This window comes from Mycena indigotica (assembly GCF_014461135.1).
Source record: "Mycena indigotica strain 171206Taipei chromosome Unknown Mind.scaff0003, whole genome shotgun sequence".
Taxonomy (NCBI): Eukaryota; Fungi; Basidiomycota; class Agaricomycetes; order Agaricales; family Mycenaceae; genus Mycena; species Mycena indigotica.
Window position 1 is genome coordinate 2,794,316 of NW_023503002.1, and position 21,708 is coordinate 2,816,023.

The 21,708-nt window shown below is 50.2% G+C and overlaps 12 protein-coding genes across 12 annotated transcripts; 9 read left to right on the plus strand and 3 right to left on the minus strand.

The window, feature by feature from the left end:
• Positions 1-130: 130 nt before the first annotated feature.
• MIND_00362900 (Na-H-Exchanger domain-containing protein) lies at positions 131-3,387 on the plus strand (the record flags this gene model as incomplete). Its single annotated transcript, XM_037360471.1, has 11 exons — positions 131-214; positions 257-311; positions 362-436; positions 487-507; positions 561-678; positions 733-900; positions 946-1,061; positions 1,113-1,349; positions 1,400-1,524; positions 1,565-1,755; positions 1,803-3,387. The coding sequence occupies 11 exons, from the start codon at positions 131-133 to the stop codon at positions 3,385-3,387; spliced, it is 2,775 nt and encodes a 924-aa protein (XP_037223356.1).
• Positions 3,388-4,695: 1,308 nt separating this feature from the next.
• On the plus strand, positions 4,696-5,454 carry MIND_00363000 (uncharacterized protein; the record flags this gene model as incomplete). The annotated part of the gene is made up of 3 exons (XM_037360472.1): positions 4,696-4,761; positions 4,826-5,206; positions 5,251-5,454. Exons 1-3 carry the CDS (start codon positions 4,738-4,740, stop codon positions 5,452-5,454), a joined length of 609 nt encoding a protein of 202 aa, XP_037223357.1. The 5' UTR covers positions 4,696-4,737.
• A 250-nt stretch (positions 5,455-5,704) lies between these two features.
• Positions 5,705-7,857, plus strand: MIND_00363100 (Cytochrome P450; the record flags this gene model as incomplete). The annotated part of the gene is made up of 10 exons (XM_037360473.1): positions 5,705-6,162; positions 6,209-6,290; positions 6,347-6,420; positions 6,470-6,484; positions 6,532-6,836; positions 6,885-7,032; positions 7,085-7,091; positions 7,139-7,318; positions 7,363-7,656; positions 7,705-7,857. The coding sequence occupies 10 exons, from the start codon at positions 5,705-5,707 to the stop codon at positions 7,855-7,857; spliced, it is 1,716 nt and encodes a 571-aa protein (XP_037223358.1).
• Positions 7,858-8,920: 1,063 nt separating this feature from the next.
• On the plus strand, positions 8,921-9,217 carry MIND_00363200 (Retinol dehydrogenase 12; the record flags this gene model as incomplete). Its single annotated transcript, XM_037360474.1, has 2 exons — positions 8,921-9,093; positions 9,145-9,217. The coding sequence occupies 2 exons, from the start codon at positions 8,921-8,923 to the stop codon at positions 9,215-9,217; spliced, it is 246 nt and encodes an 81-aa protein (XP_037223359.1).
• Positions 9,218-9,361: 144 nt separating this feature from the next.
• Positions 9,362-10,297, minus strand: MIND_00363300 (NmrA domain-containing protein; the record flags this gene model as incomplete). Its single annotated transcript, XM_037360475.1, has 1 exon — positions 9,362-10,297. One exon carries the CDS (start codon positions 10,295-10,297, stop codon positions 9,362-9,364), a length of 936 nt encoding a protein of 311 aa, XP_037223360.1.
• Positions 10,298-11,353: 1,056 nt separating this feature from the next.
• On the plus strand, positions 11,354-12,139 carry MIND_00363400 (NmrA domain-containing protein; the record flags this gene model as incomplete). Its single annotated transcript, XM_037360476.1, has 1 exon — positions 11,354-12,139. The coding sequence occupies exon 1, from the start codon at positions 11,489-11,491 to the stop codon at positions 12,137-12,139; it is 651 nt and encodes a 216-aa protein (XP_037223361.1). The 5' UTR covers positions 11,354-11,488.
• Positions 12,140-12,184: 45 nt separating this feature from the next.
• MIND_00363500 (3-hydroxy-3-methylglutaryl coenzyme A synthase) lies at positions 12,185-15,181 on the minus strand (the record flags this gene model as incomplete). Its single annotated transcript, XM_037360477.1, has 12 exons — positions 12,185-12,211; positions 12,267-12,353; positions 12,413-13,065; positions 13,113-13,469; positions 13,522-13,648; positions 13,696-13,785; positions 14,119-14,231; positions 14,282-14,394; positions 14,441-14,603; positions 14,652-14,788; positions 14,843-14,949; positions 14,996-15,181. 12 exons carry the CDS (start codon positions 15,179-15,181, stop codon positions 12,185-12,187), a joined length of 2,160 nt encoding a protein of 719 aa, XP_037223362.1.
• A 67-nt stretch (positions 15,182-15,248) lies between these two features.
• MIND_00363600 (uncharacterized protein) lies at positions 15,249-15,749 on the plus strand (the record flags this gene model as incomplete). Its single annotated transcript, XM_037360478.1, has 3 exons — positions 15,249-15,330; positions 15,378-15,517; positions 15,567-15,749. 3 exons carry the CDS (start codon positions 15,249-15,251, stop codon positions 15,747-15,749), a joined length of 405 nt encoding a protein of 134 aa, XP_037223363.1.
• A 66-nt stretch (positions 15,750-15,815) lies between these two features.
• On the minus strand, positions 15,816-16,653 carry MIND_00363700 (RING-type domain-containing protein; the record flags this gene model as incomplete). The annotated part of the gene is made up of 3 exons (XM_037360479.1): positions 16,578-16,653; positions 16,071-16,530; positions 15,816-16,017 (listed from the first exon to the last, which is right to left on the minus strand). Exons 1-3 carry the CDS (start codon positions 16,630-16,632, stop codon positions 15,816-15,818), a joined length of 717 nt encoding a protein of 238 aa, XP_037223364.1. The 5' UTR covers positions 16,633-16,653.
• Positions 16,654-16,764: 111 nt separating this feature from the next.
• Positions 16,765-18,468, plus strand: MIND_00363800 (uncharacterized protein; the record flags this gene model as incomplete). Its single annotated transcript, XM_037360480.1, has 7 exons — positions 16,765-16,855; positions 16,910-16,926; positions 16,978-17,308; positions 17,361-17,381; positions 17,428-17,825; positions 17,874-18,337; positions 18,387-18,468. 7 exons carry the CDS (start codon positions 16,765-16,767, stop codon positions 18,466-18,468), a joined length of 1,404 nt encoding a protein of 467 aa, XP_037223365.1.
• A 221-nt stretch (positions 18,469-18,689) lies between these two features.
• MIND_00363900 (NMO domain-containing protein) lies at positions 18,690-20,193 on the plus strand (the record flags this gene model as incomplete). The annotated part of the gene is made up of 10 exons (XM_037360481.1): positions 18,690-18,734; positions 18,785-18,818; positions 18,868-18,903; positions 18,957-19,012; positions 19,072-19,167; positions 19,220-19,258; positions 19,304-19,396; positions 19,445-19,703; positions 19,754-20,034; positions 20,089-20,193. 10 exons carry the CDS (start codon positions 18,690-18,692, stop codon positions 20,191-20,193), a joined length of 1,044 nt encoding a protein of 347 aa, XP_037223366.1.
• Positions 20,194-20,476: 283 nt separating this feature from the next.
• On the plus strand, positions 20,477-21,693 carry MIND_00364000 (uncharacterized protein; the record flags this gene model as incomplete). The annotated part of the gene is made up of 4 exons (XM_037360482.1): positions 20,477-20,794; positions 20,850-21,212; positions 21,264-21,392; positions 21,442-21,693. The coding sequence occupies 4 exons, from the start codon at positions 20,477-20,479 to the stop codon at positions 21,691-21,693; spliced, it is 1,062 nt and encodes a 353-aa protein (XP_037223367.1).
• Positions 21,694-21,708: the final 15 nt, after the last annotated feature.

Consider the following 21,708-nt stretch of genomic DNA (forward strand, 5'->3'; position numbering starts at 1 on the left):
GCGTGGTAGAGGATGAATGAGCAGTTGATGCTGAACAACACTTGTTCCCCGCTTCGATCTGTATATTTCCAACGGTCCATCAACATGGAGTTTAGGCTTCTCGCTCCTCCTGCCAACGCCTCTTTCCCTCATGCCTGAGTTTTCTCGCACAATTGTCTCGCTCTTCCAGCGAGCCACAGCGCCAGAGCAGGCTAGTTCGACTGCAGTGTTTCTCGTTCGCTAATAATCTGAGCAGGGAGGGTTACTCACGGGCAAGAATCCTTCGGCTTTCAACACAGCCGACCCGCTCCGACTGTGGATTATTCAAGTTGGTTAGTCGCCGACAACGGGCTAGACACTACAACTCACCATGTTCATCTAGGAATAATCGTCGCGACGGCCAGCCTACTGTCCTTGGGGCTTCGGAAGATTCATCAGCCCAAAGTTATTTCGGAAGGTATTGTGTTGTTCTTCTTGACATTCTAGCTTGCTAAATACTCGTTCAAGTTCTTGGAGGAATTATCTTAGGTGGGCTCCTCAAGCTTGGCATCGGGATGACCAGCACTGATGCACCGACCCAGGGCCAACCGCATTCGGCAGTATACCACACTTCTCACAGCGCATATTTCCAAGCGAATCTATACCCTACTTGAGCTTGGTGGCAAACATCGGTCTGGTGCTCTTCCTCTTTCTTGTTGGGTGTGTGTTCTGGTCGCCGGCCTCACCTCATCCACTACTCTGACCTGTTTATAGACTCGAAATCGATTCCGCAATCATCAAGCGGAATGCTCGTTTGTCGGCATCTGTTGCCCTCGCTGGTATGGTTCTACCTTTTGGACTCGGAGCAGCGCTTTCCCATCCTCTATATGAGAAATTCGTCGACCCGAGCGTGAAATTCACCCACTTTATGCTGTTTACGGGGTAAATCATATTTTCATCGCTTTTCACCTTCTTACAGATTCGAAGTGTTGCCTACTCTATAACTGCATTCCCAGTGTTATGCCGCATTCTCACCGAGCTCAAACTTTTGGATACCACCGTCGGCATCGTTGTTTTGAGTGCAGGAGTTGCTAATGATATCAGTTTCGTCTCCCTATCATTCCATCTGACTTGCTCTCCTAACAATTGAATAGTCGGCTGGACTTTGCTTGCTCTTAGTGTGGCTCTCGTTAATGCCGGCTCTGGCTTGACGGCACTGTGGATCCTGATGATCTGTGTCGGGTGGACACTCTTTCTTTTGTTTCCTGTCCGATTCGCGCTGCTTTGGCTTGCAAGGAAGACTGGTTCAATCGAAAGTGGCCCAACAATGTTTTTCATGACGGTCACGGTCCTGCTTGTCTTTGGTTCGGCGTTCTTCACCGACATTATTGGTATCTCAGTTTCTCCGCACCGGCTATGAGCATATCTTGACAAAGTACAGGTGTGCATGCTATTTTCGGAGCGTTTGTAATGGGACTTGTTGTGCCTCGTGAAGGTGGTCTTGCAATCGCATTAACTGAAAAGCTGGAAGATCTAGTCACCATCTTATTCCTACCTCTGGCAAGTGTATTCTTCCAGAGCACTCGTGACCTGACCCGACCGAAAGTATTTCACGTTGTCTGGATTAAACACCAATCTCAAACTCCTCGACAATGGCATGACCTGGGCGTACACGATTGCTATCTGCACGCTGGCTTTCGTAGGCAAATTTGGGGGCTGTACTGTCGCAGCCCGTTATCTTGCTGGGTTTAACTGGCGCGAATCGAGTACCATTGGTTCATTGATGAGCTGCAAAGGGTATAGGTTTCCTTTGTATAACTTCTGTGTTGACAAGCATGCTTTAGGCTAGTCGAGCTGATAGTGCTCAACGTAGGTCTCTCAGCTGGCATCCTGTCACCTCAGGTGTTCTCGATGTTCGTTCTTGAGGCTTTACTGTTGACATTTATGACAACTCCGTTGGTCACGGCTCTCTATCCGCCTGACAAACGGGTTCGCGCGTCCGCAACTGGTGCCAACTTCAATAACGTCAACGATATGGAAGAACGCGCGGCAAGAGAACGGTGGCGAAACCTTCATGATGGAGCGCGCACGCGATTTACCTTTGTACTGGATAAACTCGAGCATCTGCCGGGAATGATGGCAATGGCACAGCTCATCCAACCTCACACCCCTCCAACAACATTGACTAGGCGCCAATCGAAGTCAAGTTCAAGCACTGACAGTCTGATCATCCAGCCCATCTCTATTGAAGCATTGCGTTTGATGGAGCTTTCCGACCGCGTTTCAGCAGTAATGAAGTCCTCCGTATCCGAGTCCCTTGTTGCTTCGGACCCGTTGCTTACTATCTTCCGTATGTTTGGTCGTCTGCATGACCTCCATGTCTCGCCCGCCATCAGTATTGTCCCATTCGACGACTTTGGGAATAGCATCGCCCAAACAGCTGACAGTAGCGAGTCAGATATGATCGTCGTACCGTGGCTGCCCTTCAACACAAACACTCATTCCACGGTGGATGGTCCAAATCCAACTCACGGAGTAGCAGAAACCTCGCGAACTCCCGGACTCCATTCAAACAATCCATTCGACGCATTGTTCAAATCAGCATCATCAGGAGTCCACGATAAATCTGCATCTGCAGTACACGCAAGTTTTGTCCGTAGCGTCTTTATGGCTGCAAAAACAGATGTCGCTCTCTGGGTTAATCAAGCTTCACATGCAGCTGGCGGCAGTAAACAGCACATATTCCTTCTATTCTCCGGCGGACCCGACGATCGAATGGCGCTCGAGTTTGTTTCTCAGCTATGTGCAAGAAACTCAGAACTGAGTGCAACGATGCTCCGTCTAGTCAAGAAAGAGGTAGATGCGCCGTTGATGCAAACAGTGGAACCAGCACATCTAGGAGAGAAGACCCCTGAGGCTCATAATTTAACGGTGGCTTCGGTGCGTGTCTTCGTTACCACATATAGCATCGTTCATTTTGCGTCTATGCAGGCAAACGCCTTCCCTGATACAGTTTATGGTCACGTGAACACCGAGACACGCTTGCAATCTGACACAGCAGACAACATCGCATGGGCCAAATTCGCTGCAGTACATCCTACCGATGCCTCGTTGACTCTAGATTCGGACCACAACACCAATACCATTGAGGCTCGGGAATTGGTCTCACCTGTTCCCCTCCACGCAGCGATTCATGAAGTAAATGCATATGGACAATCTCATCGGCACACCCGTGTCCTGGTTATCGTGGGGAGATCGCGTCGTTTAGCTGTTGAAGACCACGCAGGAGAGCTGAAGGAGCTGGGGGCGGAGTATGGCAATGTTGGAGCGGAAGTGAGGAAGACAATGGGTGATGTCGCGACAGCGTTCCTCATAGCGGGAGCTGGCGACGGACTTCTCGTGCTCCAAGGAGTGAATGTTGCAGATTAATGATAGCGCCAACTGGATTATGACTTGATGAACTATTCATTGCTTTGCGTTAATGATTAATAGCTACTTGTCGTTATCTTATCTTATCATGATCGTGATTCCCTTTCAACAAGCCACGACAAGTTGATCGCAGCCTCAGAGGCTGGAAGTGAGAGACCGGATAATATGACTCGGTGCTCGTGATACAGTATATCGTAGTTGAACAGAAGAAGTTGAACGTCATTAGCTCTCTTCCGCCCCATGTTTCCTCTTTTTGTGTCTGTGTAGAGACGAAGGATCAGACGTTGTGTAGTCGCAAGTTTCAACAGGACATTGAAGCGGTCGGTAATTCGTGCTTGATTACTAGGTCAGCAAAGTTCTTTTTAACAGGTCATGAAACACACTGAGTTCTAATATGCGTTTCGAGGTTTGATTTTTGCAGAGTTTTGTGGCCGCATTCGGGGTAAGGGCACGAGTACATGCTATTGGAGGCAAGGTCGTCTGTAAGCCGATTCAAACGCGGCAATTAAGCAATGGCATACAAGTCTTCTTTGTTCTTCTTATGTGTCAGCATGTGGCGCGGCAAATCCGAAGAACGGCCAATAGAAGTCCCGCAAGTTGGGCACGTAGTTCGTCGGTGTGATTCTGGTTCTGGGCTCTATGTGCAGAGGTCACGAAAGAGGATCAGACTGAACAAAAACCTACCATATGGTTGCTTGGGCCAGAATAATTGCTGTAAGACATGACTTCGAGTCGAGGACGCGGAAAACGGTGGCAGTGAATGTGAGTTGGAAAGGTGGGGTCGCTAGACAGGTTTTAAACCCGTTGGATCTTTAAGTTGAAGGAAACGAGCGGAGTTATAGGGCAAGGCTCCCTTAGGCGAACAAACAGCGGTTGCAAGCAATCGTGATTTCGCCACGTGGGGGCACAACGGTCGCTTTGACCGCACGATACATTTCATTGAGCCTGCGACGAGTTCCAGTCAACTTGAAAACACATTCGAGGTACCTTCATGTTGAATGGGACGTTCCCGGTATGCATATTGCTTGCTGCTGCTTTCAGAGAAAGGAATAGTTTCGGAGATGTCGGCATACAAAGGCATACGGCGTTCTTGTTTTGCGTTATCGATGGCCGACACAACTGGACAACTAAGGCAAATCACACGCGCCGCCGCTCTGTTAGCACATTCCTTTTTGAGTGAAATATCAGACCCGCCATTGTAGGATTGGCGTCAGCCCATCGACTGACCCTTTTTCGATGGCTTCCCAAATTGGCAGGAGGGTTGAAGTAACCAGGGTTCGACTGCCTCATGGTGGGTGCATGGGTTGAGGTAGTTTCGTTGCAACGCTGCCAAGGACTGCATTCACTCCAATGCGCATCTGGATCTCTTGCAGGGTAAGCGTCTTTGTATTGGGCTTGAGACATAGCGTAGAAAGGCGATAATTCTGTTTCGTTCCAGAACTTCGTCTTGAGCCAGCCTGGCATTGTGGTGGCACTTCTACTTTGCACATCGCCTATCATTCTGTGGCAATTGACCCGGCGTCTCTCTGTGAGTCGCGTGCTGGGTTCAATTTGGCCACGCCAGAGGAATGTCACATATCGAAGTCGGGAGGAAGAGGATGCCTATTGGGAAGCTGCGAAAAAGTACGGACACCGTTTACACTCTTCCGATGCACATTTCGTGTTCTCGCGAGGGACATGCAGTCCCATCGACTTTCTTTCCTATGTTCCTGCACTGTTGCCGCTTTACCGTCAGCAGAAGAAATCAAAATTCGACACAAGCTATGAGATTTCGCTGCGTACTATATCCAAGTGGCATCGGATGGTGTTTGCTGGACCGGTGAGTGGTGTTATACTGGTCTCCGCACCTGAAGAAATGCGTAGCGTCATCCGACCATCTCTCAAGCCTCCCAAATGAGAAAACACTTGAGCACAGCTGATAAGCGAGAAATTCATCGAATTTCTCGTATGCTCCCTGACGAGCAAGTATTTGGGAGAAAGGCGAAGAGTTGGACTCCAAAGTATCGCGATATATGGCGGAGACGGCTGGCAAGGACGGACAAGGATGTCTCTGTCTTTTTTGAGTGAAGCGATTTGGTGCAAGTTATTGTTGATGTAATTGATCCGGGTTACCATTTTTTTGCTTCCCTCCAGGCGTAAACTTGTGCCTTTCACTTCGTCCAGGCTGGCTCCATGCGCCGAACAACTATTTTCAGAGCTGCTACTCAATGAAGCTGACGCCGCGGGCCGTCCCGGTCAACTCTCATGTCAGTCGGTGCTTGGGATGTAGAGGCCTTAAAGGAGCAGCATGACAACGGCACAACTACCTCTTACCACCATGACTCAGTCACTCCCCTTGAGTCCCTTCACGGTTTCCCTAGTTATTGCGGTGTTGTGGCTAATTGTCAAACTTACGAATGGTTTAAATCGCCGTCGTGGCACTGCTGGGACAACAATTCGAGGGCCGAAGAACGATAGCTTTATCTTTGGAATGACCCGACGAATTGTGAAGGCTGCCGATACTGGGCTTCTATTTCAAGAATGGGCAGAGGAGTATGGGCCTGTTTATCAGATCGCCGCCCCTTTGGGAGCCAAGCGGCTTGTTCTATGCGACCCAAAGGCAGTCAATCACTTTTATTCTATGGAAAGAAGCGTCTACGTAAAGACCCAGCTTGGTCGCAATGTCATCGCAAACTTGGTGTGTTCTCCGTCGCTCTATGTACCGATTTCATGCCCAACGGACTGTAGTTTGGTCGTGGTCTACTCTGGGCTGAAGGAGACAGTCACAAACGGCAAGTTTCCCTCAGAATGGCTAGTAATTATGATCAACTTGAGACTTCAGCCAACGCAAAGCATTGACTCCTGCCTTCAGCAACGCAGCTATTCGGCGACTAACAGATGTGTTCTATGACTCTGCATACAAAGTACGTTACTCATGTCGTATCATAAGGCTCAAGTGAGTCTAATATTCCTCTCACAGCTCAAAGGCCATTGGGATAGAACGCTGGATGAATCTACTTCTGGAGAGGGTGCTGTAATCGATGTCGAGCATTGGTATAGCAGTTTCCAGTTAACACGGCTTGCATTTTAACCGAGCCTCCAGGGTGAACCGTGTCGCGTATTGGAATCAATTCTTCCTTAAAACATCCATTGACCGAACAATAGCTTGGATAGCATCGGGATCGCAGGGTTTGCGCATGACTTTGGGACTCTCGACGGGAAATACTCCGCCGTCGCAGCCGCATTCGACGGACTTTCGTTTGACGGCGGCCTTATAACCAACCTGCTATTTCTTCTTGGCCTCCGCCTACCATTCCTCGCTCGCCTACCCTCTCAACGGAATCGTATCACCCGCAATCTTCGTCTGACGATGAGCGAAATCGCCGACCAGCTGCTGGAGAAGACAAGAAAAGAGAAGAAAACCCACATCACAGACGAGACTATGGATCGATCGGTTATTGGTCTTTTGCGTGAGTCTCCACCAGTCGAACTTGGTGTTCGTTAACTTGAGATTGCAGTTAAGGCCGAGAGCGACGATGCCGAACTGCATATGGATCCCGTTGAAGTCCTTGCTCAGATGGCAATTCATTCTTTACAGATCGTGAACATCGCGCTTATCGTGTTCTCAGAATGTTTTGCTCTTGGCCGGCTACGAGACCACATCAAGTAAGCTCATCCAAAGCTCAAGCGAATGATTCTGACCACCTCTGCTAGTTAGTCTTACCGTGCGCTTCGTCATCTCTAACTCAATACTTTCTCATTGCGAGATTAGTGGGCATTGATTGAACTCGCTAGGCAGCCACAAAAACAGGCACAACTTCGTGAAGAGCTCATGAAATTCGGTTCGTCTGACCCAACCTGGGACCAGCTTGTATCCGGACTGTCATACCTCGATGCTGTCGTCTTGGAGACGCTAAGACTCCATCCTCCGCTAGCGGAAACCACCCGAGTCGTATGTCCCAAACCCTCACAGTCATGTCCTACTTAAGCCTTTAGGCGGATGTAGATGATATACTCCCCATCAGCGAACCTATCACATTACCAGACGGCGAGGTCGTTGATAGCATTGTAGTTGCAAAAGGGACACTAGTGACTGCTTCCATCCGATGCATGAACCAGTCAGAGCGATTCTGGGGACCCGACGCTAAGGAATTCAAACCAGAACGATGGCTGACGTTGGAAACGGACCCGCTCCGCGCAAAGGAGATCACAGGACACCGACACCTTATCACCTTCAGCGAAGGTCCGAGGGTGTGTTTAGGAAAACAGTTCGCACTGGCAGAGTTCAAGGTTTGCTGTTCTTTTGCCCGTCGAACAAATGAGTGACAGGAGATTTAGGCCGTCCTTGTGGTCTTGATTCGCAACTTCATGTACGCATTTCCTGGTGGTCCTGAAACGGAGATTGCGGCTCATAAGTCGATTATTCCCCGACCGAAAGTCGCTGGCCAGCCTGGGGCCAACGTGCCAATGCTTGTGAGACGCGTAGATTGACTTGTTGTTGTTGTTGTTGTTGTTGTTAGATCCTGTTATTTGGCCTCTACGCTATGTATGGTAGCCATTTTCGGACTACTACTATTCATGGTGTTCGGCTTTCATCCGAAAGGTCTTGCGTCTTTGGCCAGCGTTGGTAAGTCGTCTTCGTCCTCCGCGTCGATGTTATCAAGTCGAGGACCTCGTCTCCTTGCAGCGCGTTCTGGTCGCGTGGCTTGTCGAGTGTGCGGTGTACGGCCTTGTTGTCGTCTCGCTTGCTCGTGGGCGGTGCAATGCAAGAGGTAGTGCGCTACCGTCCGGCGGCAGCATGGACAGATTGGTGAGTCCGCTCTGTTGAGATGTCGCTTGGCTTAGTCACAGGTGTGCAGTGCCCGGTTCGCAGCTGCAGCAGGATGACCGCGTATGATTTCTGGACGGCGGGATATAGGCTGAGATACGACCCCTTGGTTATCTTGGGGTCGTACTGCATCGTCTGCTTGTACCGCTTCGACTTGTTCCATTTCTCGCTGATTTTGACCTTCCTTCTGGCGTCGAGTGCTTGTTTGACCGCTGATTTGCTGAGCGGGAGCGCGGGCCGATATGCCTGCGGGAGATCCTCAACCGCCGTCGCGTCTCCACTCGCCGCCTTTTTTTGCCTCTTCGTCCGCGCGCTGATATCGACGTGGCCCGGAGCCCATCGTATTGACTTGCGTAACGAGTTTTACGTGTGATATCACCGGAATAACATGCCGAGCACCATTGACAGCTCAATATATGGGCAGATCAAAAGCGCAAGTATGGCCCAGTCCTGCTTGTGGACCTCACGGGCAAGACGGTCATGGTACTCAATACTGGGCTGGGTTTCGAGGCAGCAAAATATTTTGCATCGATGAAGCCTGCTCGACTGATTTACATTCAAGCTAACAATTGACTTGAACTTTGCAGTCCTCAACGTTTTTTTGGTCCGTGCCCTTGTAGGCGATTGGGTGATGCGCCAGTCAGTGTAGTGGCGGTAAACCCGGGCTACTGCTATTCAGAGCTTCAACGCAACCTCCCGTTTTTCGTGAAATTAGCCGATCGGCTGATGGAAATTACTATGGCCTTGCCTGCAGCCGTTGGCGGCCAGCATATCGTTTGGGCGGCAGTCGCACCGGATGGCACTGTGAAAAACGGCGACTACGCTTCGATGTCAGAGGTTCGAGAAGTGTCGGATTATGCGTTAAGCAAAGATGGGCTTGCGGTTGAAGCGCGTGTTTGGTAAGTCTCTCTCCCAGGACATGAAGCTTGCGTTGATACGAGTTTTCATAGGGACGAGCTACTGAAGATATTGGAGAAGGCGGATAATGCGGTTCCTGGGGTAGTGGAATTGTGTCTGAAGTAATCAGTTTGCAGAGTTGCAAGTAAGGTTGGTCATGATGACGGTTGTTACTGAGTGCGATATACGGATCAAGTTGTTCTGATGGTCAAGTTTGCTAGCGGTAAAGGGTTGTTTACATTTATTGCTTGAACTATGCAACGGTCTTTATTACGCTAGCCACTCCGCTTTATGCGCCTGAATGTAATCCGCAAACTTGGTTAGCTCTCGACCTGTGTACTTCTTGAAGTTCCCGACGTCCCTCTGATACTCCGCCTCCGAAAAGCCTGCCTTTGCCTTGTCGAAAGCACCCAGCAGATAATCGATGAGGAAGGCGGGTATACCATTGCCAGACAAAACCTCGGTAAACTGCGCAGGGCTAGAGGGAGTCGTATCGATCTCTCTGCCCGTAACCGACTTGATGACTTCCCAACTCTCCTTTGCCGTGCGTCGCTCCGGACCGTATAGGTATATCGTCTTCTTCCCATCAGCTGGTCGCTGAGCCAACACTGCGCCACCCACCAGAGCAATGTCTTCTGGTGCAATATTGTCGAAAATGGAATTCTCGAAGACGATTGTCGCTCTGGCTGGCGTAGAGGAGCCGTTGAAATACGTTTTGAAGTAGTTGCTGGCAAACCAGGCAGGCCGCAGAGCCGTGAAGTGAGGGAAACCGATGTCTTCGATGTTGATTTCGACCTGGGCATGAGCATAGGGGATCCAATTCTCGCGTGGGATGGCCCGCATTTCGTCACCTTCCGTCCCAACGTTGTAGCTCGAGAGGAACACGACATATTCAACTCCAGCGTCGCGCATGGCCTGAAGGCTGGCACGGGTGAAGTCGGGGGTGTAGATAAGGTAGAGGTATGCTGCTTTGGCGCCAGAGTGGGTGATAGCAGTGGAAACGGATGCTGGGTCGCTGAGATCAGCTTGGATACGCGCAAAGTTTCCGGTTTTCTCGACGTCAGCTGGGATTTCGTCGATGGGTTTAGAAGTGTCGCGCATGGCAAGCCAGACTTTGGCGCCACGTCGCTGGGCCTCGAGAGCGACTTGGCCTCCGATAGTACCGGTCGGTCCGAAGACGATAACGTTGTTGTAGGTGCGAGACATTGCGAAAAGTGTTTGTTTGTTGCTTCAAGGAGTCGACAGGGTGCGCATTTTATATCGCTGCAGTCCACAAGAAGTTGAGAGATTAGCCGCTTTGATCATCCGTCTCGTCAATGCAAAGAACAAGGTCAGTAGATTCCCCAGACATCGGCCGTGGTTGGTAAGAATGAGAAGGACGTTGATTGTCATCATGCCAGACAACGTTCCCACGAGGATCATCTTCAGTTCGGAGTCCACCAGCCCACGGCAAGCGATATGCCCGAAAATGAACAAGAGAATCCGGGCATTAGCGCTCTTCGTCGATAGTCATGCGAAACTGTCATTGCACCTTAGGAGCAACTGGGAGTTTCAATCTACAACTGTGTCTGGCTGTCGACACACAACTTGAACTTTGTTCTTCAATCAAGCATTCATTGTCGCTGAAGCACAGTAGTCCCTGGGTCGAAACTTCGGACGTGCACGGTGGTCGAAGGAAAAAAAACTCTCCATGAAGACACGACGTGTCAATCTAACGTGTGCCAGCTTACCAACAACTGTCGCCAATCTGCAGGCCGCGGCTGTCCTTTGTGTGTAACGTCAACGGTGGAATTTTCGCCGTTCAACCATTGCCCACCTCAATATAAGAAGATGCACAGATTGAACGAAACCCTCAATCCGACCGAAAAATGCCTCGCAGCTACGACAACGTTATCGTCTTTGGTCCAACTGGCACAATTGGCGGCCTTGTTGCGCGGGAGGCTGCCAATCGCGGAGCCAAAGTCTGGCTTGCCATGCGAAATACCTCCAAGGCCATTGCCGAAATCCCCTCCAGCGTCGAAATTTCTGATACTGTAGTATTTTACTCAATTCGAATGCCAAAAATGGCGTGACATTTGATACGAAAATTTGAATTCAAATTATTGCCTAATTGGGAAGTTCTTGGCGCCGGAGGCGCCCGGAAACGTCATAAATTACCTTTTTGGGACACAAATTTGAGCAAAACGGTGTGACATGCGAAAAAAATTCGAATTTTATAGCAAGTGTGACGCGTGACATCCGAACTGAGTAAAATACTACAGTAACTTCAGTCGCATACAGGCTGATCTCAGCGACCCAGCTTCTGTCTCTAATGCCATCATCCATTCTGGCGCGAAGGCTGTCTACCTCTACCTCATCGACGGGAGCACCGATTTCAGCAGGGCGTCACTCCAAGCCATGCGCGATTCTGGTGTAGAACACGTCGTCTTCTTATCGAGCTACACCATCAGAAGCGAGGGGAAGGTCTTGCGAGCCATCACCCCCGACAACAACCAATGGATCCCGTACGCTCATGCTCAGGTCGAGATCAACATCGAGGACATTGGGTTTCCTTACTTCACTGCATTGCGACCTGCCTTCTTCGCTAGCAACTCGTTCAACCATTATTTCGACAGTTCAGTCACACCGCCTAGGGCGACCATCATATTCGAGGACGCCATCTTCGATAACATTGCACCGGAAGACATTGGCGCTGTTGGTGGTGCCGTGTTGGTGGAGCGTCCCTCTGATGGCAAAGAGACGATATACTTGTGCGGACCGGAACTCCGGACTGTTAAGGAGAATTGGGAGACTATCATGGCGTTCACAGGACGAACGGACATTGACATGACTCCGATTTCTCCTGCGAAATTCCTACAAGCTCTGGATGCGACAGGCCTGCCAAGTTCACTGGCGAACGGCCTACTAGGGACGCTGGAGGAGATGAGGAACGGATTCCAAGAACCAGAATACCAGATTGGGGTTGCGAATGTTGAAAAGTATACTGGAAGAAAGGCAACCAAGTTTGTTGACTACCTTGAGGCTCATAAGGCTCAGTGGCAGATCTGAAATTGGGATTGATGGTTCTTGTACGAGAAATACATAGTTATAGAGTTATATGCTTTGGGCTAATGCTGTGATCTAAGTGCAATCAGATACTTCTACGGCAATATTCTCGTCTCAACTGATTGTCGACCTTGTCTAAATAATATGCGCCAGGCCAAACATCCGTTATTAAGCCAGAAGGGGAGTACGACACGGCGTTGCGGTGTTGTTCTCGCAGCTGTAAGCGAAATCACTATAATTGATAGAACCGGAAATAATAACGTGACTAGTACCAACCTTGAGACTGCGAGAAAACTCGTGGCAAGACACGACTTCCATCCTCGTCAGGCGAGAGAGTAGATCCAGTTTGTGTTGCATCTCAGTGGTGTCTCCCACAATCCTGAGTGTGAAGAAACTCGCTGCACAGCCGCCGCCGAAAGCGTACATACTTGAGCGTTTGCCACTCAGAGTTGCTGGAGGAACCGAGGCGATGAGTGACGCAAGGCAGGTATAGAGTGAAGCGGTATAGAGATTGCCAAGACGGCGAGCACATGCGAGTGTTGGGTCAACCTTTTTAATGAAAGACTCGCTGCCCAGTTGAATGAAAGCCGTTTCGGTAGTTTTATCCCATATTGAAGGCGGAGGCTTAACATCCGAGGAAGGAGACAAATGAGGTGCGGCGAGGAAGTCGTTAAAAAGGGCCCGCGCATACCCTTTGATGGTCTGTTTGATGTAAGGGGTGTGGAAAATGGCATAGTCCATGTCCTCCAAAGAGAACACCCCAGGGTAGTTTGACGACACTTTCAGTTTTCGCTTGTAGGCGGAGTAGGACGAGTCCAATGCCGTTGAATAGGCCGCAATTGACCCTGGCCCATCCACTTCAGGATACTCCGAGGCCATGTTCGGTTTGTAGAAGTCGTAACTGTCCGCCATGTAGGACCCGTGAATGGCTATCGTTTCCTGATTAAAAATTCTTATGGACAGATGCAAGGCTTACAGTCGAATATAATCGGTGCGTCCGGTCCAATTAACATTGCGCAGGCTCCAGCACCACCCGCAGGACGAGCAGGGCCATCAGCATAAATTGCTATGTCAGCCGCAACAACGATCGCGTTTCTTCCATCCCAGGAGCTGCTTTCTATCCAGTTGACGGCGTTGAAAAGGGCGGCTGTTGATCCGTAACACGCGTTCTTCGAGTCGATGCCCTCGATATCGAAGTTGCCCGAGTCAGCAAAAAGTCGCATTAGCGTCGTTTTCACAGATTTAGATTTGTCCACGAGGGTCTCAGTTCCAACTTCTAGCCACCCGATGGTAGTGGGATCGATGTGGTAGTTGTCTAGAAGTCCCGAGACAGCTAAATGGAAAATATGACAAGGCAATGAGGAGGGTTATCGGTTCAGGCACACCACTGAGGGCAAATGAGTTGATATCTTCTCGGTCGTCTACGAAGGCCATATACTGCTGTCCAAGGCCAATGGTGTATTTCCCCTTGGCGACCCCATTGTACTCTTCGAGATCCGCCAACGAAACACACTGCTCTCTGGTCAGTAAGATCATCTTGAGCGGTGAGCGACACAGACTCGTTTGGGTAGATACACTTCCATTGCTAATATGCCAACGTTTTTGGCGCGCAGCATAGTGGAGTATGGTTCAAAAAACATGGTGCCCATCTGGTTATTATATGAGTCGAGTGAAGCACAAGATCGTACGATGAGAACAAACAAATCTTTACATTGTCGATGGCATGATTGTGGATTGCATGAGTCATCAATGTGCATCAATTGCCGTGCAGACTCTTTATAGTCGCAAGGAAGACGGGGTGGGAGGCTAGATTGGTCGAAGGTACATAGTAGTTGGCCGAAGAAGGTTCTCAACGGTGCGAGAATCGGAAAGATACGGAAGAATATTGCTTCCATCCGAAACAGTCCGCTGTGTCCCAGACATTTTTAGCCCGAACTTGAATGGGCTCCTAATGAATGGATTCCTCGCAGGATCGTATCTACCTCATCATCGCTTCTCTCTGCATCAGAGGCTCCATCTTCGCCTGAATCACTGGCTTCATGACGATGATTGGGATTTGGCACAAGTAAATCGTCTTCTTCGCCGGGAACGAGCTCTTTGACGCATGAATAACCAAACAAGAAAAGGGAGAGTATCTGATACTACCTTTCTGCTTCCTGCTCTCCTCCCAGTTACGCTCCAGCTCATCCATAAGTTCCTGTTGCATTCTTTCAACGTCCTCAGAGGTCGTACATCTTCTGTATTTCTGGATAAAATGTCTGACATAAGGGTTAGTGGATGCTCCACCAAGAAAGAAGCACCGACCGATTGACTTGCCAGAACGAACCACCCCAGCCAAACCCGCTGAGTAATCTTTCTGCATACGAGTCGAATCCAGTGATGTAAAATGCTGCCGCTAAAGCTTCAACACAGTTGAGACGCCAGGGTTTGCCGTAGTTTGTTGGATTGGTAGCGAGGAGGTAAGGGACTATTAGCCATCAAGTTAGTTGCAAGTGACGGGTTAGTCAAGACGTACGCAGTCTTTCGTGGGGACTAGCAATTTTATTGAATGGGACATCGTCCAAACGAGCCCAAGAGCATTCGACGACGGCCAGTCCGTTTGCAAGGACAAGATCGCGATCAGCAGGGCTGATTACTTTAGTTCCCTTGGGTCTGTGTGAGCAATGGTCAGCAAGCTGGTAAGGAGGTTAAGAATTGGACGCTCACGAGACAACGATACCTCTAAACCGCGAACCGACTTTGAGCTCTTTAATGAGCCCTAGACGCGACAGCTTTTTGCCTGAACATCGGCGAGGGTCACAGTGGTCAAAATCCTTCGGTTTAGATTAGTTATGCAGTGAAGATGGAAGAGATACGCACCCACATGGCAACTGGAACCTCAATCTTTACAACTTGCTCTTCAGCATCAGAGTCGTTATTTTCATCCTGGTTGGTATCGCCATCGATGGCGCTTTCGGGACGAAAGTCGGAGTATGCTGAACGGATAGACCGCCCACGACCACCGCCGCGCTTGGCTCGGGAGGTTGAGGCTGGTTTCTTGCCCATCAAGGGAAACGACAAGCGTTCGTGCGTGACATCGACATTACGTTTTCCTCCAGTCGTTCTCCGGTAAATGCAGCCAACAACAGTCAGATGTGGATTGCAGCCCAGGAGACCGCTAAGGTCTTTTCGTGCCAACAAAGACTACTACAAAGGCATGTCCAAACCTTAGCCATCAGAATATCTAACGAAAAACCAACAGGCAATAGACAAGCTGCCCTTCCTGGGCAACGAACTGGCGCGCCCGGAGTTCATGTCAAAGGGCGGCCAGCGTATAAACTACTTGACTCGAAAGTTAGGGTGTTTGTGGCTCCACCTATACAGGACATTCTCGACTCACCAGTGCGATCTCATTTACTCCTGCTCAACTTGGGCTGTAACACAAGTTTAGCTAAAACCCTACGTCGAAGCCCGTGCACGCCCACGAGCGAAGCAGGTTCTCTTCAACGACATGCCTGACGGCGGACTGAACGCTGCCTACTTTCTCGAAACTGCGCGCAAATATCACTTGGAAAAATTTAGAGAGAAGCAAACGCCTGACAAGCAAGTAACCACCGCGCCAGCATCACCATAAATGCGATTCTATGTTATATTTTACAATGCAAATCCAGCAACCACCTCGAGAAAGCAGGAGAAATCGTCAAGTTCGGAACGGAGAGCCTAATTGCTCGCCGTTTTTTGTGGGTGTTTGGAGGCTCAAACGGCTGCGGTGGGGAAGGGGTCGGATCATACGTAGCCGTTTGGGTGTTGATGCTTCAGCGTCAGTCAAAGACGCGTCAACCGCAGAGCTATTCCGTTTGCTGACGTTTAGCAACACAGCGGAAAGGTCTTTTTGCCCGTTCCTAATAAGATAAGGTTTAGTTCTGATGTCGGAATGAAGTAGGCGTCAACGCACTCTTCCTTCAGTGTTCGACAATGCTGTTTCAATTTGTTATATTTGCTTTTCAGTGCTTTCAACGCGTCTGCCGCCTCGATTGCGTCCATCTCGGCACTTTGTCTTAATTCTTGATTCTCTTCTTCCAGTAGACTCTCCCTATACAGCGCGTCTTCTTTGGCCACAACAAGGTTGTCGCGCTCGTTCACCAGCCTTTCATTATCCCTCTCTAGGGCCCGGATAAGTTTCTCTGCCGCCGCGAGTTCCTTGCGTAGCGACGCGGAAGATGACGAGGGCTCGACATAGACGCGTCGAACAGAAGGCAGGATATATTGGTGAAGCCTTCGGGGAATGCAGTTGAGCTGGGGGCTAACACAGTTGAAGGGCTCGCGACATGTCGGGCAGTTGGACATGAATCCAACGTCGTCGTTGCTCGTTGCTGCAACATGGTTGGTGAGGCAATCGGTGCAGTAGACGTGACCTTTGACGGTTGAGCCAAGTGGCAGGGTGAGGTAGTGGTAAACAGACCGCAGGGTATGGAGACTGGGTTCTTGAATTTGGAGAGACAGATGGAACAGGACATCTGTTCTGAATCTGAGTGGTTCGAGACGCGTTTGTTGAAACTCGGGTCACAAGTGTGACATCTCGTGGATCTCCCCAACACCGAAGACAACCCAAATTGGTCCAACGGTTGCATTTCATGTCTCCTGCCTTAATGTCTCCGCCTCCCGGGCGGACGACACCTATTCGCTCATCCTCAAGAAGCTCAATACGGTCAGGTCGAGCCAGCCCCGCTGATGATCCAGGTTAGTCTGCTGCGTTGTGGGGTACTGAACAACTTGCTAATATCATTTGTGAAGTCGCCGTCCGTAATCAGGTTCGTTCGCGATTTCGTCTTCCAAGACAGACAGTGCTTGAATTTTCCCAGGTCTCTACACTCAAACACAACATCCGCCAGCAACAAGCCCAACTCTCTTCTCTCGAAAATATCATTCGAAGTGGGCCACGACCGTACCCAGCAGAGCTGAACGACAATGTACCCACTTCTCCATCTTCACCGCCCAACCAGACGACGCCAACAAAACGCCGATCAAGCTATGAGGTACTGCAAAGCCTTGCTGGTCCAGATTCTGGCCTTCCTCTTCCAAGACGGGATAATTCAGCACCGTTGGAGGATTTCAAAGAAGGTGTACCAATGAGTTTTGACGGCCCCTCATCTCCTCCAAAGCGTATTGGCAGTCCTACAAGGACCTTGAGTCGTGTGTAATGACTTTTTTCGTTAGGTTCAATCACTGAATTCATTTCCAATAGGTATACCCGTTTCCTCAGTTGGTATGACTTCCGTCTGCCGTTGGCTCCACATTTTTACGCGAAGCAGGTAACGCACGGGCTCTTGCCGACGAAGGGCTTTCCCAGCGAGCTTCCACTTCAACCCTTCTCTCGACCATCTCCTCCTCATCTCAACTGTCAATTGATACATCTGCAACGTCCCCAACCTCGTCACTTGGGCTTCAGCCGCCATCACCAAATCCCAACAGCCGTCGACTATCTCTCACGCCTGGCGGCACAACCAAAGTGCTTGCCGACCTGCAAACCGGCGTTCTCAATGCGCGAAATGCTCTTGAAAACACCAAATCCCAACTACGACTGTCGCAAAGGAGTGTCGCTCAGCTTACGCGACAGACTGAAGATCTCAAGGAAGCCCGAGAAAGATTGCGTTTAGAGAATGAGGGACTCAACAATGTGGTTGCGCGGAAAGAGCGCTTATTACAAGAGGTACTGTGTCGTTTTCGTGGCTCTTACAGTATTCTTAATGTGACTTAGGTGCTTGAACGCGCTCGGAAAGCCGAGGCAGAGGCAGCTACGCTGAAAGCACAATTAAAATCCGAAACTTCGACATCGAAGAAGACGATACGGGAGATGGAGACAACAGTTTCTGAGTGCACTGCGACTTCCCAAAAGGCTGAGCGGGAATACATAACGTTGCGTGATAGCATCAAGGGACTGGTAGAGGGGTTTAAACGCGATACGGACCGTCTCCGGGAAGAAATGACGAGAAGAGAAGAGAAGGTCAAGCAAGAAGCGGAAGCAATGGGCAAGAAATATCGTCTTTTGCTTGCCGAGGTCGAATCAGTGGGGGGTGGTCGCGAAACAGTCAAGCGTCTAAGAGAAGAGGATTTGGATACTGCAAAGAAGGTGGAAGGAGCTTGGGCAGACGAGATTGCAGCACTTAGAGCGGAGGTGGAGAAGAGTAATCAAGAGAGCGAGGCGGCTAACGCCACGGTACAGTAAGTTTCCTTCCCTCAAACCCTCCAGATTCTGACTTGAGCACCACAGAGAGTTGGCTGGCGAGCTAGCCCGACTAAGGCGGCTGATGCAAAAGGTCCGACCTCTTTCCACCGATGACCGACCTGCCTAAGTCTGCGGTTCTTTTTCACCGGCATACCCATTACCACGTAGATTATTTCTGCATCCTATTCTACAAGCACTGTACATTATTCACGTAAATCGCGCCAAGTACTTAGTCCACCGGGCCATAACCTTACCGGAACCGGATGCCCGAAATCAGAAACACATTTAAGTGTCACAGCTTGAATCTTTTCTTTCCTCCCCTTCGTCTTCTCCACTCCAAAACCCGCCATGGCAGTCATTTCAACACCTATCACCGAGCTCTTTGGTATCAAGGTTGGTGTGTTTCCGTGGGTGGTCATTCGCAAATACTCACCGAACTGTAGCACCCAGTCTTGCTGGCGGGCATGAATGTCGCTGGTTGGCCACAGTTTCTCTCGCTATTACTCCTCGCTGAGCTGGTATATAGCTGGTCCCGAGCTCGCTGCTGCTGTCAGCAATGCTGGTCAGTCTTGTTGATGTTCCGAAACCCGCCTCCTCAACGCCCCTTGTTTCCAGGTGGACTTGGTGTTATCGGTGGATTGGGATACACCCCCAAGCTTCTCAGAGGCCAGGTTAGCACCCAATTACTCGGGCTGACATGTTGAGGTACTGACCACCAACTTGAAACCAGATTCGCGCCATCAAGGACGGTCTTGTCGATAAATCTCTACCATTCGGCGTGGACTTGTTGTTGCCGCAAGTCGGCGGCAATGCGCGCAAGACCAATGTCAGTGTTGCGTCTCAAACGCACTCCAGATTCTTACTTGAGGCTCCTTTAGTACGACTACACAAAGGGACATCTCGATGAGCTTATTGAAGTTTGTTTAAGCTCACTTCGCGAACCCGGGTGTTAACTTGAATAGGTCATCATCGAGGAGAAGACTTCGCTTTTCGTCTGTGCTGTCGGCGTTCCCCCGAAGCGCACGGTTGAGAGACTGCATCAAGCTGGGATTCCCGTACGTGTTATCTTCAATTGATTCGTCATCATATCTTTATCTGGTTAGGTCATGAACATGGTCGGGCATCCCAAACACGTCCCGAAGGCACTTGAAGTCGGCGTTGACCTCATTTGCGCTCAGGCTGGCGAGGGAGGAGGTCACACTGGTGACATCCCCGCCAGTATCCTCATTCCCGCTTGCGTCGATGCAGTCAAGGGCCACAAATCCCCTCTCACAGGCAAACCCGTATACGTCATTGGTGCAGGCGCTGTCTACGATGGCCGGAGTTTGGCAGCCAACTTGATGTGGGGTGCTGAAGCTGTTTGTACGCCCTTTCCCCCCGCCCCATGAAAACCCAACTGATTATATTTACAGGGGTCGGAACAAGATTCGTTGCTTCCGTTGAGGCTGCTGCGCCCAAGATCCACAAGGAACTCATTGTCAGCGCCGGCTATGAGGACGCTGTGACCACACTGATCTATACCGGTCGTCCTCTGCGTGTCCGTCGCTCGCCCTACGTCGAAAACTGGAATGTCAATCGTGCTGCTGAGATCAAGGAACTCACCAGCAAGGGCATCATTCCCCATGAACACGAATTGGAGAAGCATCCCGAGAAATCCATTGAGCGATCGTGGCTTATGGGTCGTGTTTCCTCTGTGTGTTGCATTCTCGTTTTTTCTTAACGGACTACTGACATGAGGGTCTCATAGCTCATCCACGACGTGCTCCCCGCTAAAGTCATCGTTGAGAACATGGTTAACGATGCCGCTGCTATGCTGAACAAGGGCAACGGATATGTAAAAGCCAAGTTGTAGGTCTGTGAGGTATTTATTGGAACCCCGGCTTTTTGGAGGGCGGATAATACTTTCAAGTACATATAGCTAGCTCGGGTTTATTATATTTCTCTTCCATGACAAGTGCTCGATTCGGCCTCAACCTCAACTGACCACACGATAATTGATCGCATCCATGATGTGTGACGCGACGCGTTCGTGACGTTACCCTTCGTGTTCGAGCCACCATGACCACCGGATTCAACGCAAACTGCCACGTTTGTATGTCTGAACTTCCAGTGGAGGTATTTCGACGCCTCGCTGCATGTGGCAAGCCCTGACCTTTGTTGTGCACCATTTTCTGACCACCATGGCAGGTCACTGCTTCTGTCGACCGTGTATAACCCAAATTGTGCGATGTCCGAAACCGCAAAGACGTTGCCCAAACTGTCGGGCCGTAATTCGTGGTGCAGACGATGCGCAACCGATATTCCTCGAAATTGTTGCGGTGAAGCCGATGGCCAGCATGGTGGCCGAAGGTCTAGGCAGGATGGATGCTGACGCAAGGGTGGTGAGCGTACAGAAAGCAGGAAAGAAGCTAGATCAGGTTGCCGCAACAGAAGGCATTGAGAGGGAGGTTTTGGTGTGTTCCCCCCATCTTAATCGCAGCAACAAGGTGACCCCCCTCGTTCGTCCAGATAGAATTACTTCAGGCTATCACGGACTTCAATGCTCGGATTGTCCCCGTGTTTGTCAAGGCTCGCGAACAGGAGGCTGAAATCATCGTGCTGAAGAAGCAGCTGGAGGATGCTCAAACGTTGCGCGACCAGGCCGACCTTGTCTTGCAACTCAAAGGAGAGGCGGCACTGTTACGAGCTAATAACCTCAAGTTGCGTCAGGATTTGAAAGCCTCCGAGGAACAAACAGATCAAGCAGTCAAATTGGTAGCAGAAAGAGCACAAGAGGTCAAGAAAACTCAAGCAAAACTGGACGACATAGAGGTCAGGGGTCAAAGCGAAATTCGACGCTTGAAAGGGCTATTAGAACGAAATGCCGACGATGTATGTTCGACTTTTCTGCTCAAAGTTCTAGCTTCGCTTATACCGATTTAGCGAAACCGAGAGCGGCAAAAAATAGGCACTATTTCAAGTCAACGAGACTCTTTACAACAGCAGCTCGTTGCTTTACAAAAAGAGTTCGAGAGAGTGAGGGAGGACGACGACGACCTAGAAATCGTCCTAGTGAGTGAATCCCGACTCGGTGATATTTATGCATCATCAGAGTTTGTAGGACGACGCGCAAAGTTCGGAAATGTCGGAACCACCACGTCCCACGCAGCCATTGTTGCCCACACCAGGAAGGATGGTCAAGCTTGGCTTCGAGGGCATGCCAAAACCGGGATTTAGTAGTGATTGGCAGCTTGGGCGAGGTACGAAGCGGAAAGAGCGGGAGGAGACAACTACAGTCGGCCTCAAGCAAGGTGGTCTACTGCAGCTTGGCCCGAAGCGGACGATACGGGTCAAAGCGGTCCAGGCCAAATAGATGTGCCAATTTAAT